The sequence below is a fragment of the Octodon degus genome, unplaced genomic scaffold, assembly GCF_000260255.1.
Source record: "Octodon degus isolate 3935 unplaced genomic scaffold, OctDeg1.0 scaffold00027, whole genome shotgun sequence".
NCBI lineage: Eukaryota > Metazoa > Chordata > Mammalia > Rodentia > Octodontidae > Octodon > Octodon degus.
In genome coordinates, this window is record NW_004524603.1 from 7,283,288 (window position 1) to 7,302,278 (window position 18,991).

At 48.8% G+C, this 18,991-nt stretch overlaps 1 protein-coding gene across 1 annotated transcript in view; it reads right to left on the reverse strand.

The window, feature by feature from the left end:
- Positions 1-18,991, reverse strand: part of Cntnap2 (contactin associated protein like 2) — a 1,699,165-nt gene that overhangs the window by 34,406 nt on the left and 1,645,768 nt on the right. The window contains 1 exon segment of the mRNA XM_012514194.2: positions 6,528-6,767. Within this exon segment, the coding sequence (XP_012369648.1) occupies positions 6,528-6,767 (240 nt within the window).

Consider the following 18,991-nt stretch of genomic DNA (forward strand, 5'->3'; position numbering starts at 1 on the left):
GGCCCTTCCCATGCTTTGTTTTTAATAGGAGGGCCAGGATCTTTATTGTTCACATCCAAGCATGAAAGACTGTCTGGAACATGGAAACCTGCAACTCAGAATTCAAGATAATGAATGTAAGCTCAGAAAAATCAGAGCCCAAAAGAGCGGAGGACCCCGTGTTACAGCGGTCCGTGCTGACCCACGCTTATAGCAGCACGTCATAAGAGTTCCGTCCTGGAAGGGGCCTGTATGCCCACCAAGGGATGAAAGGATAAAGGAGGTGTGGTCGTTATCCACGCTGAAGTATGACTGCGCACAAAAGGACACACTTGAGTCACCGGCAGGCCAATGCATTGCGATGGCCTAACCCCAGACTTTAGCATAGGTATAGCCATGCACACTTTAGCTGACCCCAACAGGCCTGCCATATGGAGGAAACACACCCTGAGAAAGCACTGCCCCTAACCAATGACAGGAAAAAAGTAGTCAAATGTATAGCCAAAAATCTTGGTTTGACAGGCAGGATGGGTGCTAACCTGTTTGGCAAGCAAGCTCTATGGCATATTCCCTTCATATACACGCCATGTCTTTGGTCAGGGCTGCTTAGTTAGACTCTGAAACGGCCTATGCTGATGGTCGCTGAGCTCAGCGAATAAAAATCTTCAAATTTTAATTGGCTTCTTGGATTCCTATATTGATTATGAACCTACCACAGGATGAGCCTCGCGAGCACAGTGTCAAGTGGACTAAGTCAGACACACAGGTTTAGTACTGCATGATTTCTCCTCCGTGGGAAACCCCAAATACAAATAAGGAACAAAATGTAAGAGAGGAGTGAGAGGGATGTAAATGTAAACAAATGTAAGAGGGAGCGAGATCTTTCGCTAAGGGAAAGGGGACTGAGTTGGGGGAGGGGAGGAGGGAAAGCGATGAAAACGGAACCGGGGTGCAATTGTGTACACCCGGCAGCTCTCCACGAGGGATGTAATCATGTACTCAGACACAGACTAGTGAAAGTAACCCCGAACCCCAAATACTAAGCTCTACCCAACAAAGGAGGCTATGAGCAAAGTTATAACCCGAGCACAGAGGACAAGAAGACATCTGTACCACATACAACACGGGGCCAATTAATAAGAGGACAAAGACCAGGGCTGGAGTGCTGAAGCAGGTGGGGGTGCATCCACTTAGAGGCTCAGAGTTGGAGGGAAAGGATTTAAACTAAAGATATTTAGGGGGCAAACAGACAGAGAAGGAGGCTTATTAGGCTTCCGACGTCTAACCAAAGGCAGAGTTTGGCCTCACTTCACTTTTTTTTTTTTTAATCACTTCCCTTTTGAGAGTTGCTTTTTTCTCCCAGAAAACCCAGAGCAAACCTTACACAGCATAAACCTCCTCGTCTCTCCCTCTCTGTGCAAACCCTTGGGTTCTTCCGCACGGCTTTTCTCTTCCTCCCCCACTTTCCTCTATAAATTAGATATCCAGGCCTTTTATTGTAACCGTTTCAATTATTTCTTTTGTAAGTGCCTGATGTATTCAAGTAGTTTTCTTTTCTCCTGTTATTATTATTATTATTGATGTTGTTTCATTTTGTTTTTGAGACAGTCTTGCTGTGTAGCCCAGGCTGACCTCGAACTCGGGATGATCCTCCTGCCTCCCTCAGTGTTCCAAGGGCTGAGCCTCCAGGTGTGCTCCATCATGCCCGTTTGGCTTTCCTTTTCTCAGCTTAATTTGCAAGCTACCAGAGAGGGACATCCTGCTTATTTTGCCATTACTCTCGGAGGCCACGTTGCAGCCGCGCGGTGATCGGAGACAGGACATTAACTTTCCACCTAGCACCAGATGGCCTGGCACTGAATTCCTTAAGGAATAGACCAGCACTGCCGCAAGTCCGGTTTGAGTACTTTGCTTGGTGTCTGCCAATTCAGTTTTACCCAGCAGGACTGTTCCTGGCAATGCTGGGGGCACAAAGCCAAGTGACATCTGCCACTCTTACAAGTCAGGGCCGATGAGATAGCTCAGTGGTCTAAAGCGCCTGCTTAGGCAAGTGCTCAGAGACCACAGTTTGATTCCCGGCACCACATGCTCAGCCCACTGCCCCCAGGGTGGGCTGAGCCAGCCAAAAATAGGTAATTAAAAAAAAAAAAAAAGTCAGATGACGGACAACAGAACTACCATGACATCTCCAGACCCCTCCTCACACTCCAATCAAATGCAAAAATCCCAGCCCCAGGGATTTAATCCCTCCTCTCTTAATCCCATCCGCTGCTTTTTTACCACCAGGCACCAAATTGGGTACAGTAGAGAAGTTTATCCTGCTGACTCAGGGCCACTGAGTTGCTCTCATGAGACTCCCTACCTGCCCCTGTCCCTCCGTGTCCCCTCCCAACGCTTCATTCCCAGCCCCCTGTATGTTCCCATTCACCTAAAAGACACCACAGCATGCGTTTAGGCGAGCCTCCCACCTCGCAGCCTGTGACGGGTTTCCTGACCCGTACAGGCGCTGCCGAGTGGGCTTTCCCGGTGCGGGCAGTGGCTGACTGTCGGATACCCTGGTTAAGAACTCTCTGCCCACAGCGAGCGGGAAGCCCTGAAAACAGCGCCCCCTTGCGTCCCAGAGCCCGCCTTTGCGTCTGGGCTGCAGCGTTCTAATTCCAACGGGATAGTGGGGGAGGGCACAAACAGAAATATTTTCCAAAATGCATCCATTTCACGGATCAGTCAAGGGCAGGACGCTATCATTCCTAAAGCAGGACTAGAAAAGCACACGGACTAAAGCTGGTCCTTGCCACTCCCTCTCCAGCTCCTACAGCAAACAGTCAGGTGATTAAGTCCTAATTAAATATGATCTCACATTGGCCCCAGGTCTGTTTTTCTTTTTTTCTCTTTTTTTGGTGGAATTGGGATTGAACCCAGGACCCTGCTCTGAGCTACATCCTCAGCTTCCCCCACCCCCTCCCAATTTTTGAGACAGGGTTTCGTTAAATCATTTAGTTGCCCAGGCTGTGCTCAAAACTTGTATCCTGTGGCTTCAGCCTGCCAGAGTTTGGGTATTCTAAGCCCGGTCATCACGACGCGCTCGGGGACTAGATGGTGTTGGGGGTCAAGGTTTTCGGGCACGCAGCGCGGAGACCACCCAGCACACAGCTGCTGACCTTGTGCATTTCAAAAACCTTTCTCAGGGCGGCTCATCTCTGTGGTCTTTTCTGCTCCCCCACCCCCTCCCAGCGCTCAGCAGGAGGGGAGCTTGCCTTTGTTCAACCTGCACCAGAGGAAGCCCCAGCCGCTGCGGCTCCGGGAAAGGGAGGGGGTGCTGTGTGGACGACCTGGGCCTTATAGGAGCCGGTGGTGGAGGAGGGAGGAGGCTGCGCAGCTGTCAGATTAGCTGCTCTGACAAAGGGGTAATTCTTTCTCTTGCAGCCCTGGCAGGGAACCCCCGTGGCGGAGACATGGGGGGGATGGGGGTGGGGTGGGGGGAGTGCTGTAGTGACAGACGCTGTGCACAGGGCTGAGAGGCGATTAGTGCAATCAAGTGCCTACTGTTGGCGGGGCGTGGTGGCCCTAGCCCGCAACTCCGGCACTCTGGGAGGCCGAAACTGGAGAACTGCAAGTTCCAGTCCAGCGTGGGCAATTTAGCCACTTAATGAGACCCTGTCTCACAATAAAATACAAAAAGGCTGGGGACATAGCTCAGCGTAAAGGCCCAGGGTTTGATGCCCACACTTGGGGGTGGGGAATAAATAAATAAAAGCACAGTGTTTGTAGGGTGAGTTGTTATAAGTTAGAAATCCTTACACAGGGAAGATTTGGAAGATTTTTCTGGGTATTTGAGCATTGTAGAAAATTGTATCTAATATAATAATAACCCTGTTATTAATAACCAAACGGCACAAACTTGCAGCGTGTCCACGACCATGCTGAGTGTTTAAAAATCCATCACCTCATACGGAATTCTACAAGTCTGGTCATACTAACCTCCTTTCAGGAATGGGATGGCTATGGGAGGACATGAAGGGGGCTGCTTGAGCGGAATCCGCTGTCGAGTGCGGGGTGGCATTGGCATCGAGGTCTCCTCACTACGCTGCTTCCTGTGTCGTTGTCGTTCGCTTCAGAATCAGCCGCATCGCACGTTGCCAGGAGACCCAGTGCACGCCAGGTCTGGAGGTCACCGCCAGACTTCCGCTCTCCTCAGGTCACAGGGCAGAGCGGAGGCGTGGAAAGGTTAGCCGAGCCCCCACAGTCAGTCCAGTGGGGCTCAGGGAGGAGGCGCAGCTCAAAGAGCTCTGCACTCCTGGCGTTATGGAGGCGCTGGGTTTTCAGGGAGTTAATCGGCCCTCAGCAGCTGCAGCCTCTCATTCGCACCCTGTGTTTTCCAGTCCCCTGTCTCATCACCTGCACATGTGCAGGGGGCCACACGCACCAATTGTGTGCGTCCCTGGGCGTCTCTTAAAGACCCCACAGCACAGAAGTGGGAGGCGAGCCTCTCTGTGCCGCTCTGCGTAAATCTCTCCGTGTGATGAGATCTGCGGGCTCTGGGGCTCCAGGTTGATTTGATCAGATTGAATGGTCCGCAGTTGTGCTGCGGGTTCCACTCTAGGCATCTCAATTGCTAATGATTTGCATCCTTTATTTCCGGGTGGGTGTACTGAACCCAGGGAGCACTACTACAGCCCCTTTTAATTTTTTTTTTAATATTTATTTATTTTTATTTATTACATTTATTTATTGTGTGTGTGTATGTGGCCAGCTCAGCCCACCAGGGGGCGGGGCTGGCTGGCATGTGGTGCTGGAGGATCAAACCGAGGTCCCTGTGCTTTGCCAAGCTTGTTTCAAGTAGGTGCTCTAGACCACTGAGCCATCTCTCCAGCCCTACAGCCCCTTTTAAAATTTTGACTTGGGTCTTACCAAGTTGCCCAGGCTGGCTTCAAACTTGTGGTCCTCCTGTCTCAGCCTACCCAGTAGTTATTTTGTGGGCTTGTGCTCCCAGAGCTGGCTACATTCTATTTATTTATTTATCTGGTACTTGGGTCTCGCTACATGGCTCAGACTCATAGTGATCCTCCTGTCTCAGCACTGGGATTACAGGCGTGCACCACCAGGCCAGGTTTCAGTGGCTGGCTCAGCATGGGGCTGGTGTGGCATGTGGTGCCAGGGATCGAGGCAGGAACTTAGAGCGCTGAGCTATCTCCCTGGCCCTACTGGCTACATTCTTGATCTCTGACTTCTTCCTGGCTGGCATGGAGCAGGAACAGCGTCTGTTGCCTCTGAGTGCTTTGCAGGTACTGTGCATGAGCCTGATTTGCCTGGCTGGCATGTTCTCTGTTCCATCTCTTTCTCTTTCTTTCTTTCTTTCTTTCTTTCTTTCTTTCTTTCTTTCTTTCTTTCTTTCTTTTTCTTTTTTTGAAAGGAGCTTTATTATAAAGGAAAAGGGGCTTCATTATCTTGGAGGACATGAAGAGAATTTGGGAAGGAATTCTCTGGATTGGAACAGGGGAGGCTGAGGCTTTTATGGGCTTTTGACAGGAGTGGGGCTTGAGGGGGATTTTAGATCTACCTGAGGAGCTGACTGGGGCCTTCCCTGAGGTGGTGGGAAAGGTGAAAGGAAACTGCACCCTGGGCTGAGGTGGAAAAGAAGCGAGGAGGTCGTCTCTGGGAAGATGAGCTGTTGCTTTTAAGGACTTCAGCCATTTGGATGACCACCATAATAATTCAGCAATTCATACCAGGGCCATAACCTATCATTCCCATCTTTTGGTTGTTATAAATGGGGCAACATGTCTCTTTAGACAGCTTCCTGCTGAACTGGGGTGTCGTCTTGGGGATGAGGGGAGTTGACAGGATGATGGTTCAGGCCCATGTAAAAGTTAGTGCCAGGTGTCTCAGCTAGGACTAGAAGTTTATCATTTGTGATGGCTCACATCAGAGATCGAAGAAACCTGAGATGTCCAGCGAGACTCGGGACTCTTGACAAAGGCGCCTCGATGTGGGCCATGGAACCCCAGCTCTGTTATTGCTCTGCAGCAGCAAGACCAAGCAGCTCAAGCATATGGATCTGGCCATAGCGAGGTTTCCTTGTCAAGGTCTTGCTTTGATGGGAGTCCCGAGTGTCGCAGCCAAAAGTTGGCAGTGTGTATAGTTACTTTTGGTCTCATTCCAGGTCACAGCACCAAAAATGATAGGTTTTGACGGTGTCGCAGCAGAGAAACAGGCAGAAGGAAAGGGAAAGGGGCTGCATTATCTTGGAGGACACAGAATTTGGGAAGATAAGGAATTCTCTTCCATCTATTTCTTAACCCTCCAGTTACACTGCTGGTTTCTGCCATGAGCCCATTTTAAGGCTTTAATATTTATTTAAATATTTTTATATTTTGAGACAGGGTCTCGATATGTAGTCCAGCCTGAACTCAAGCTCACGGTGCTGGCTTCGAACTTGGATTCCTCCATCCTCAGCCTCTTGGGTGTTAGGATTACAGGTGTGTACCACTGTGGTCCGGGTCAGTTGTAAAGAAATAAAGGTGTCAGCCCAAGATAGCTGAGGCTCTTACCTGAATCCAGGTGATCTAGGTGCCAGGGGTCGGTGGCAGATGACATGGGGGACAGCGTCAGGGGGGAGGCCCCGCAGTTGGACTCCACCAGCTGGCCCTGGATGTGCACGTGGGCCGAGGCGTTGGTCTGCCGCAGTGCAGCCTTAAGCGGGGCGATGTGATTGAACTGGACTCTGGAGAGGCAGCCCGTGAACCCTGGTGTGTTGTACTTGTGAATCTCCTGGTCAATTTTCCCTGTTTCTGAAAGAAAAGAAAAGGAAAAATAAGAACTGGAGCCCACTCGCTACGTTCAGGTGGAAGCCGTGCTTGGCACGGGACGCTTGTGCCCGGAGGGTGCTTTGGGCTTAGCCTTAGACACTAGGTTCTCACTGGCAGAGCGAGCCACTCACGGAGACTCAGGGATGCCACTGCCTGGCACTGCTGAGGACAAGGAGGCTGAGGATTAGGGCACTGGGTAAAGCCGGAGGCTTGCACGATCACCACAGGCTACTGGAGACACCGTGGACGCGGACGGTGCCCCCTTGGTTCTGGTTTTTCTCCTCATCTTTTCTGACCCTGACTTGATAGGACCTCGATGGGCAAACTTTTAGAGCCCGAGAGCCAAGCTACAACCAAAGCCCGCTTGTTTATCACAAAGCGCCCACACTGCCATTAAACCCGAAGAGTAATGTGTAGTTTGGTAAAGACAACTCTTCAAAGAAAAACACAATAACATGCGTTCACCACCCCTGTGAGACACAGAACACAGGCCCCTGCTTGGCCCTCCTGTCTCCATTCAGATCCTTTTCTTATATTCTCCTTCAGAATTTTTTATAAATCCAAGAGAAAGAAAAGAATTCCTGCAGCTTACTGGTTAGTTCTCTTCAGAATCAAACCCCTGTGTAATTCTGAGGTTTACAGAATCCCTGATCCTATTTGGTAGAGGATTTGGAAGTCACAGAGCTTGGCCATTCAATCTCAGCATACAAGTGTGTTTATGACAACCCTCTCTCCCCGGATTGTAAGGTCAGCATGTTACTGAATTGAGTTCCAGGGTGAATCTGATAGGGGCCTTGAGACTTTTCAAGGCTGTAGGGAGTGTTACACACTCCTAGCAGTTAAATCAGTGCATATTTTTAGATTCTGCATTCCTAGTTTTAGGACTCATGTTGAAGGATTGTTAAATGCTAAATACCCCTCTGCTAGTGAGCCAGCCAGACCGACCCTGGAGCCTCTTAACCAGCACCATTTCCAAGCAGGGCGACAACCTGCACTTGGCAACAGTCTCCAAATCTCTGGTAAATTACCAAAGCCGTTTTGTCTGGGATTCTGGCACATGCTCCAGAAGAGAGGACTACAAGTGGTTTTTGAAGATGACAGGACAGAGAACTTCAGTTTGACTTTGTAATGGGGTTTTTAATACTTGGGAAACTGCAGGAGTCTGACAGGGCTGAGGCTCAGGGATAGACTGGGAAGCGCCTGGGGTACTCTGTTAATGTGTTAGCATTTCAGTAGGAATGTGAAGGTGTGTAAGCTGCAGGCCCTGTGACAAGATGGTATCAGATAATTCCAGAGGCAGCAGTGGCTCTGAGCAAGCAAGCACGGTCCCCTGGGGACTGACACATTCCCTTGGGCTTTGATCAAGAAGGGGAGGAGACTGGACCCAGAAGGGGACCTTGGAAGTAGGCTCTGATGGTGGGCTGGGGGCCAGAGAAGGGGCAGAGGCAGCAGGGACTCTGGTGCCTAGGCTGATGAGCCATGAGCGTTGGCAAAAATGTTGGTGATGTGGGCAGGGGCAAGCCCAGGACAGCAGGGGAAACCCTTAGGGTTCAGTTGTTCCTTCCTGGAAAAGTGAGTAGGCCATAAAATAAGGATTCTAATGTCCCCAGAGCGTCATTGGCGTTACCACATCTGGATGACACATCTCTGTCCTGAAGACTTGCCTGGGACCAGGTCCCCTGGGGGCCAAGTGTGCAGGGATGCTTTTGACCCTGGGATCTGATGGGTCCAGCGTGGATGAGTGGATAGTAACAGCCCTGGAGCCTCTGCTGCACCCCACTCCATGTAGTTCAGGCTATGTGGGACATTGTCATGGGGTTGGTGCAGCATCTCTATATCCCCCCAAGAGGGCCATGTGCTGGAGACTTGGGGCCAGCAATGTGCCACTACTGGGAGGAGGTTGGACCTTCAGGAGGCAGGACCAGTGGAATGACTTAAGTCAGAGGAGTACATCCTTGACAATGGCGTGTTCTCTCTCTCTCTCTCTCTCTCTCTCTCTCTCTCTCTCCCCTCCCCCTCTGCTTCTCTACTTCCTGGTTGCCACAGGCTTTTGGCACATACCCCTACCATGTTTCTTGTGCAACACAGGCAAAAACATGGGACCATGGACCTAAATCTCTGAAATCATGAGCCAAAATGAGACTTTTTTCTTTTTAAGTTGACTCATCTCAGGTATTTGTTACAGTGCTGGCAGCTGACTCTCACAAACCTCTTGAGCTGGGCAGGATTACACCGACTTCATATATAAATGAAAAGAGGTTCATTTCAATGTCAAATTCAAGGCTTTTCCCATGAATAAAGCTTACTGTTTTATATAAAAAATTCCAATGTTTTGAATAGTTAACGATTCCAATGTTTTGTATTGGCTCATTTTCTCTCTGAAAAAGACCTTCCTCCTCCTCCTGTTTGTCCTTCTCCTCTTCCTCTTCCTCCTTCCTTCCCCCTTCCCCCACCCCCTCCTCCTCCTCTTCCTCCAGATAGAACTTGAGACCTTGTTCTAGTCCTTAAAGACTACACTATGTTGTTGGTATATTCTTATGAATTTTAGGAGCATTTGTAGTGTTCTATAGAAATGACAGTGAGTTTTTTTAGGTGAGGTTTTTTTTTTTTAATGTATTTGATACAGTGTCTCACTACACAGTGTGGACTCCTAGTGATCCTCCTGTCTCAGCCTCCCCAGTGCTGGGATCACAGGCATACATCACCAGGCCAGGACTCTGTTACAGGCTCACTGTGCCCCGCAAGTGGGGCCCATGTGGCATGTGGGACCTGGTATCAAACCCTGGTCTCTGCGCTTAGGTAAGGTTTTTAGAAGAGGCTCTGATGGTTCCTAGAACTGCTTTAAGACCATGTACTATTACACCATGAGCCACCAGCATGGCTTTTTTTTTTTTTTTTTTTTTTTTAACAGCATGGTTTTTAAAACTGTGGTGACCTGGTGCCAAAGCTTGGCCCTCACCATTTATAGACAGCAAATTCTTATCTAGAGTAAGATTCAATGTTTTGTAAGCTCTTCTACAGATGATAGTGCACTGCAGTTACAACTTTAGCACACTTATTACAATTAGGTTATGTTAATCTGTAGAATGGATTGCACTTGTTCTCTCCAGAAATAGATATTAAAAATCTCAGGCACTGTAAGAAACTACAGGGCTGGGGAGATAGCTCAGTAGAATAAGCACTTGCCTGTCAAGCACAGGGTCCCGAGTTCAATCCCCAGTAGCACACACACACACACACACACACACACACACGCACACACACACACACACACAAAAGAGAAACTACAGTAAGGCAGGAATTGAAAGCAGTGGCGACGCCTCGGCCCAGGTGTTACTTGGAGAAAATTTGCTCCACAGGGTAAGATTTAGAGCTGAGCACTCTGAGGTTAACTTCTCAAGCGGCAATTAGTCCTTTCATGTTTTAAATTCATAGGGATGTGGATCACGTGAAACAGCACACTTATGATACTGCGACAATTTCAGGTAAAACCTTAACGCGAGCTGCTCACAGCAGCGCCTTAGGGACAGGCAGCCGCCTTTGCAGCGCACTAAAGAGCTTTTCCGCGTGCTCTAACTCGGTGGCTGCGAGAAGCGACGGGCAGCTGTGCGACACATGCTAAGAGCACCTGAAGGAGAAGCTCCTGGAGACGGAAGGCAGCACCGTAGGGACCAGGGCTGGTGGCCTTGCACACAGCGGCCCTGGTCACCTCTGCACCTAGAAGCCCAGCAAAGCTGCATGTGGGCTCCTGGGGTGGGCACAGTCCTGCCACCTGTTCCCACTTGACTACACTTCTATGGATAGGGGCCTGAGTGAGCCGCGGAATAAACCAATGGCAGAAACATAATCACAACAACAAAAGCCAAGATCCAAGAAAAGCAACATAAAACCAAATGAACTTCCCCACTGGGTTCCAGTGAGACCAAATGATCGATGGTAGGCAGGGCACAGAGATGCAGGCCCCATGGCTCGGGAGACAGCCTGGCGGTCTAGCCGCCTGCCTGGCAAGCACATGGACCTGAGTTCGAGTGCCAGAATTGTGCCATATGTCAGCTGCAAAACCAGGCATGGTGGCGCATGCCTGTAATCCCAGCACTGGGGAGGCTGAGACAGGAGGATCACTAGGCGTCTGAGCTGTGTAGCAAGATCCTGTACCACATAAATGAATGAATGAATGATTTAAAAAATGCGGCACCTGGGTTTCATGCTGCCCTTGCCTCTCCAGGCTGCCGTTTCTGGGGGACATTTTCCTGACCAATTGACTGTCAAAGGACCCCAACCAGCATGAAATCTATGTACATAATTGATGTATATCAGAACCTACCACAGCATTTATGAATTCCTCAGAGAAAGACACTAATGAAATTTCGTTTCTTTATTAGATGCTTTTTTCTTTTATGAAGAAAGACAGGACTAACATACGCATGTGTAATTTAAGTAGATCTTGACCTACGGCACACACTAATTCAGTAACAAAAGGCTAGGAGGGAACAGCCTCTTTGTTCCCCCCACACTGTGCCTATTACATTTGAACCCATAAATGGTTTTTTTTTCTAAAGATCAAGGTAACAAAATTGGGTGTTGTTTTCCCCCATTAAATAGCATTGAACTCGTAGTGATCCTCCTGTTTACAGCCTCCCCAGTGCTGGGATTACAGGCACGCGCCCCCAAAAGCAGATGTGGTCTCCAGCTCAGTGTGCCCGGGGGCAGGGTCGGTGTGGCATGTGGTGCCAGGAATCGAACCCCGGCCCCTGCGCTTGCCTAAGCAGGTGTTTAGTCCACCGAGCTATCTCACTGGCCCTCCTTAGGAGCTATTTGGGTTATGCAGAGCACACATCTGAAAGCACACGTTTGGATTTCCCTCCCTTTTCCTGGGCCTTTCAGATTGCTGGACCTAAGACAGAAAGCCCGGAAGGTACTAATGCCCGTGCTGTACTTCTGACATCCTGTTATGTTGCAGGGTTTTCTGGGCCTAAGCAAAGCCGGTTTCGCTGAAACTAACATGACCTTTCAGAAAAATAGATGTCCCTGTCAGTCACCCCACAGGGCTTGGTGCTGTGACTTACTTCACAAGGAATGTAGGGATGGACTTGCCTCTTGGAATCTTACAAATGTAAGGCATGGATTCCGGCTATTGGGTACTAAGCCTAGCTATTTAGCACTTGGTGCTAAAACAGAGCATTAATCTCGAGCTGAAAATGAACAGATCCAACCCTTATTCCTTGGGGTTTATTGCACATTTGTGCTTTAAATTACTAGCATCAGAAATATAATTCTGTATATAACAGTCTTAAAGTGAAATGTAGTATGGAAAAAATGAACTCTGTGTGTGCCCTATTTTTGCTAAAATGTTTTCTGTGGTTTTTGTTTTAGGTTTTCAAAGCCATATTAAATGAGCTGACAACATAAGGAGAGGGAGTTTCAATTTTCAAGCATTGTTCTTAATTGCTTTGCATGCCCACAGGAGGGAAATCCAGCCAGGCTGAGGAGAGGGTCATTGGAAGCTAGTTCCTTGAGGAGCTGGGAAACTGGGGGTGCCCGGGAAAGGAGGACAGAGCAGAGCTGACCTCACACATTTCAACAGCAGCTTAAGGAAACAGGCTGGTGTTGTGAGTTGTGTTGGAAATCTGCCCAAGCTCATGATAAAGGATTGGTTGCCAGCTGAGGGCTTCCTGGGAAGAGAATGGATCACAAGGACTCTTATTTCACCAAATGCATTCCTAATCTGATGGCATTATTGGGAGCTGATGGGAACAGGAATTGGGACCTACTTGAAGGGACTGGATGACAGGGCTGTGACTCTGGGAGCTGTCCCTGGCCCTGGCCACTTCCTCTCTCCTTCCTGTTGCCTGAGGTGAGCAGTTTTCTCCCATCACCCCCATCGGCTATGTTGTTTCTGGAACATTCTGGAACTGTGAGCCCCCAAAACCTTTGCTTCTTAAATTGTCCCCCTCAGGTATTTTGTTACAGCAACAGAAAGCTGACTAACACAGTTGGGAAAAGTATTTTAGCAAATTCTTCTATTTCCAGATAGTGTCAAATTGAATGCTCCAGTACAACAAAAAACAGATTCTTTCCTTTGTTCTCACTTGTAATTTTGGTCCCCAGTGACCTATAAACCCATTTACCCAAGAGAAAAAAAAAATCCTAAGACTAAAACTGCACAAAAACATAAACCATCAGAGCATTAGGAGGTGGACATTGAGGGAGGAAGTGAAAGCAAGAGTTTTCCCAGGGTGATGAGGGCAGTCAGACACACAGAAAAAGAGGAAATAGCTGTATATTTCCAGACAGTATGTTGGGCAGGGGGAGCTCCATTAGTTTACTCTCCACCTTACATGATGAACATGGAAAGAATTTGAACCTTGGGCCTGGCTGTAGAAATGGTGCTTAGAGACCAATTCTGGGGGCTGAACTTGAGGATGCTACCAAGGACTGCAGCTAGAGCTGCTGTGGCAGGGCTGTAGGGCATTGGTGAATGTTTCTAAATAAGCTTACTCATTTTCAGGTTGGGTGAAGAACCCACAGGGCCAGGGGACACTAAAGGGGTCCCAGAGTGTCCTGTGAAGTCTCTGAGGACAGTTGTGTTGTGAAGACGGGTCTCTGTGGGCCGTAGAAACAATGTCTGAAGGGTCAGCATGTCATGAGCGGGGCTGGAAGTTGGGGGATTGGATTAATGGATGGAAATCTGCGACTGGAGAATTCTAGTGCGCTGGCGCAGAATCTACATTTTATTAATTGGGATAAAAGCATCAGCGGTCCATAGACTAACATGGCACATGGCATTTGGTGGAAAGGGACAGCTGTCCGGGAAATGATGGGATCGTCTGAGAAATGGACTGGGGGGCAAGTGAAACGATGACCTAGATCCAGCTAAATAAAGGCAGCAAAACAAAGGCTTAATTTTTAAGGTTGGAAATACCATCCTACCTCCTGTCCCCTAAATTACCTTCAATACTTGATTACATATGACATACTCAGCTGTGGTATGTCACTGTCTCTATCCCTGGGCCTAGGGGATTTTAGTTGATTGTAACAAAGGTCAATACAAAATATGGTGTGCTTTTTAAAAAAAATTATTATGGTAAAAGATACATTGTCATTAATCTCCCTCATAACACTCCCTGCTTGCTTAAATACACATCCCATTGTTCTTGTTATTTTTTGTTTGTTTTTGAGACAGAATCTTGCTATGCAGTGCAGGCTAGCCTTGAACTCATGGAGAGCCTCCTGTCTCAACTTTCTAAGTGCTGGGATTACAGTTGTGCACCACCATGCTGGGCTCCTCTCTGTCTGTCTGTCTGTCTGTCTGTCTGTCTGTCTGTCTGTCTGTCTCCCCCCTTCCCTTCTCCTTCTCCTCTCTCTCTGTCTGTGTCTGTGTCTGTCTGTCTGTCTGTCTGTCTGTCTGTCTGTCTGTCTGTCTGTCTCTCTTTGAGACAGGGTCTCTCTCTATGTAGTTCAGGTTAGTCCTGAACTTACTATGTGGCCCAGGCTGGCTTTGAACTTGTGGCAGTCCTCCTGCCTCGGCCTCCCAAGTGCTGGGGTTAGAGGCATGTGGCACACCTGGCTCTTGTTACTGTCCAAGGCAGTTCTGGAGCATCTCTTTCCTGAGTGTCTTTATAGAGCGTGATCAAAAACACAGTGAACACTGCCACTGATGCCATCGAACAAAAGAACGTAAGAACAGAAAGCTTGTAAGCAACGTGATGGTAGGGTCTCATCCGCCTTAGTCACTAGGTCTGGCACTGTGATGTGACCCCGGCTCTTTCTAAAGTCACAGTGACCATGAAGGGCCAACATTCTGATTGATTCAGGACATCAAGGCTGCCAGGAGAGCACAGCTAAAGCCACTCACAGAAGACTCTAGAACTGCTTCAGAAAGTGGCAAGAACGACGGACTAAGTGTGTTTGAGGCTAGGAGCAGGACTCTGGGGAGCCTTAAGGATAAGGCAACTTTTACTGTGATGAATTAAAAATACTTTTAAGCATTCACCATAGTTTCTTTCTTTTTTTTTTTAATATTTATTTATTTTGTGTGTGTGTGGCCAGCTCAGCCCCCCAGGAGGCAGGGCTGGCTGGCATGTGGTGCTGGGGGATTGAACCGCAGTCCCTGTGTTTTGCTTAGTTTAGCTTGTTCTAAGTAGGTGCTTTAGACCACTGAGCCATCTCACCAGCCCCCACCATAGTTTCTGATCACACTACCACGTGTGGTGCTTAAGAGCGAGATACAGTTGAGCCCAGGAAAGGGCGGGACCCAGCCAACTCGGGCGAAGTCCCTAGACCGTGGAGGGCCAGCTGAGGGCCAAGTGCTCAGCTCAGAACAGGCCCCCACTGAACAAGACCCCAGGAATGACGGAGGACGTGGACGGTGACTCCACTGCGCTAGAAACCACTGTCCTGTGAAGCCAGCAGAAGGGGCTGTCGCCGCTCAGTGCAGAGGAGAACATGCCAGAAACACAGAAGCTTTGTTTTCAGATACTGTACAGGCTGCGCCCGGGGACAGAGCTGGCCTTGTTCTGGGAGGCGGTCACCTCAGGAGCCCAGGGGGTGTCAGGAGCAGCTCTGGAAGCAAGAGAAGGCTGAGGTGGGCACTGTAGATGGCCTGACATGGCCTGCAGGGTGCTGGTGGGGCCCTGGGGCCTGGTGGGGGGCCACGCTGCCCACAGAAGGCCCGTCTGCAGACCTTAGTTCCGGGCGGTTCTGGGAGGGAGCGGAGCTTCCTCACTGCTGCGTGTGCAGGACGCCGGCCTTCATCCAGATTGCCACCCCAAGTCTGTGAGATGCATCCTTTCGCGATCCGGGAAAGAACCCCGAGTACAAGGAACCAAGTAGCCTGGCTAAGTCACTTGAGCTGGACTGTGTGACCTGACCCTGCTGTGTGACACAATGGGAGGACGGGTGTCTGGGCTCCAGCCGACGGAGACCACAGCACCCTTTCTGGAGCCTGGCCATAGGGATACCCAGGGTCTGAAGCTGGGGAGCCAGGGAGCCCCGAGAATGGGCATCCACTTCCCCTCTGATCTGGGCCAGAACAGAGATTTCTGAGAAGGCCGCAGCAGACCAGGGAGGTTCCGGGAGCAAGGGCAGGAATAGCTGAGTCAGTTGTTTCCTTTTTTACACACATTATTTTCTGTCAACATTTATTTAACTCATAGGTTGTCAAATAGGACTTTAAAGACAACCTACCAAAACATTGTATTGCCTGGAACTTCACGTTTTCCTTTCATAGGATTTGCAGTCCTCTAACAGGAGGCTGTAAGGTGCAGGGGCATTACAATGACCTTCATTTAAAATTAGATGTTAGTAGCCTGGCCATCTGGCTGGAACTGAGCTAAAACCTTTAAAAGGAGGTTTTGTTTGTTTGTTTGTTTTTGGTTTTGGTACAGGGTCTCACTATGCAGCTCGGATGCATAGTGACCCTCCTGTCTCAGCCTCCCCAGCACTGAGATTGCAGGTGTGCACCACCACACTTGGTCTTGGGGGCCAGTTTAGCGTGCCAGGAGGCAGGGCCAGCACAGCATGTAGTGCTGGGAATCAAACCCTGGACCCTGGGCTTGCCTAAGCAGGTGCTTAGTCCACTGAGCTATCTCACCAGCCCTTTAAAAGGAGTTTTTAAAAGCTGAAAGATTTACAAATGCAAAGCGTTTAGAGACTGAACAGGCCTATCTGTGCCTTCCAGTCTGCCTGGGAACCTTGCCGTTACATCTCAGGCATGCCTGTCATAGTGAAGATCCCAGTAACAATGCCGTTGACAGCATTTCTCATAAACCCATGACCTGACTTACAGCAGATTTGCTACGAGGTCTCTGTTCTCCTTAGGTCTCAGCCCAAATACTTAATAATGACAGTGGCTAAAGATTTATTGAGTCCCCATGTACCAGACGCATGATTAGCATTCTAAATGCAGTGTCCCATTGAGAGGTCCAATATTAACTTGCTAAGGCAAATGTAATCTTTGACCCATTCTGACACTATTCTCCGAAGTTAAGTAGCTTATCCACATCACGTCAGCAAGGGCTCCTCATGTCTCAACACTGGCAATTTGCCCCCAAAGCTCGTTGTTTTAACCCTTATTGGGTCAGGGGAGATACTAACCCAGCTGCTTGGGGACTGATGAGTCCTTGGGAAAAATCCAGAAAAAGGCCCTTCTGGGGAGAGCCAGGGGCTTCTTAGGTTCTGAAGGACCCTTCCTACATTTGTATTTGAAATCTAACATCTGACTCAGTACCAACTGCCAACCCCAACCCCAACCCCAACCTTCACACAATCTACTTTTTTGTTTTGTCTCTGGTAGCAGTGATTGAATCTAGGGCCTTCACATTTGAGTTATAGCACCAGTCCTTTTTTTTTTTAATTTTTTCTTTTGAGCCAGTGTTCCACAAAGTTGCCCAGGCTGGGCTTGAATTTGCAGTCCTCCTGCTTCAGCAGTAAGTGAACAGGGCCGGTCAAATAGCTCAGCAGATTCAAGTGCCTGCAAGCAGGCCCAGCGCCCAGGGGTTGGATCCCCAGGCCTGCCGTGCCAGCCCCACCCCCGGGGTGCACTGAGATAGCAATATTGAGGCTGGGCATGGTGGTGGGCGCCTGTAATTCCAGCTCTTGGGAGACTGTAAACAGGCGGTGAGTCCGATCTAATAGTGAGATCCTGAACACCCTGTAGACCCTTCCCCAAAATACAAAGAAAAGAAAGCATTAGGTAAACGGTTTACTCCTGTGGCCTGATTGGAAATATTCAACGTACACATGGCAGAGAAGGACGGTGCTGGGCTGTCATCTACCTGGACAGAGCCTCAGAGCACGGTGGTTTAGAGGTCTGTTCACTTTCATTGTCCGTTCAGCAGAAGCGGGGCTCTTTCTGCAGTGCTGGCTGCCCCCCCTCCGTGGCGGAGCGCATTCTCTGCCCTATCATTACCACCACTCCGCCTGCTGCCTACAAGCTGGTGACTGCTGTCCCCTCTCCTGCAGAAGGTGCAAATTACAGTGGCTGCCGCCCTGGAAGGAAGCACATTTTCCCAGCACAGGTCGTGGTTTTCTCTCGGCACCTTGCTGTGAGCTTTGTTTCTGAGCTCAAGGCTTTAAAATATTTTATGGGGGGCAACTGCATTACTGTCCTCTGAGGGGCGGCTCCAGCACGTTGGGAGAACGAATCCACCCAGAAGGGAGCTTTTCCTGGATAGAGAAGGGTCTAATTCTTTTGACATAAAAACATTGTGGTGTTCCGGCTGAATATCCATCTAGAATGTTTTCTTTACTTTAATAGTATATGTTTATAACTCGTATTTCATTGGTTTGTACATAAATTAGTGTATCAATCCCCTTCAATCCCCTTTCCCTTCTCCCTCCCCTCCTCTTTCTTCTCCCTACTTCTTCAGAGAAGATCCAACATCAGGGTCATGTGACATTATCAGAGGCCCTATATGTTTTTGGATTTCAGGGCCTCCTTCCTCTATGAAACAAACAAACAAACAAACAAACAAAACAAAACAGTGATACATGAGGACTGCCTTGGTATAAAAATGAATCTAGTGTTATTTCACACTGAAGCCTGCTTCTAGTTCATTTCTTCTATCAGATTTAAAAGGAATATTTTGTGTGGGTCCCTCAAAATACAGTGGGCCCCAGGTGCTGTGCCTACCAATCCTAGCAGATGCATTGGTCTTTGTCAAATATATTTGATCCTTTTGTTGGTGCCCTGGGGCTTGGGGGGAATACTGTTCTATTGTGCACTGCAGACAGCTGAAAAGCATGCCTGCATTTTGCACTTTTGGGAAAAAAAGCCTTGAAGTCACATTTCTTTTGGGTAACTTGGTCCTTTCTGATGCAGGCAGAACAAACACGGGGCTGCTCCTGTGTCCCACTATGTGGTGGCCTTTGCTGGACTGGGGAGCAGTCACAAAACACCTGATGGTCTCTCACTCCTGAATCTCATGTCTGCCACCTCCACCAGTGCTCCTTGATTTGTGAGCAGTTTTACAAGTAAAATAGGCATCGTTTGGAGAGAGTACGTTTCTTTAGCTAGCCATGATGCTATCTACCATTTGTGCAAGTTCTTCTCAATGTTTGCCATTGAGCAAGAGCGTATGTGAAATTACCCATTTAATTTTCTAGCCAGATTGAAATAAAAGTCAGGCAAATCAATTATCTTTTAAAATTTTCATTCATTAATTCATTTATTGATTCATGCATGCATGCATGCATGTATCCATCCA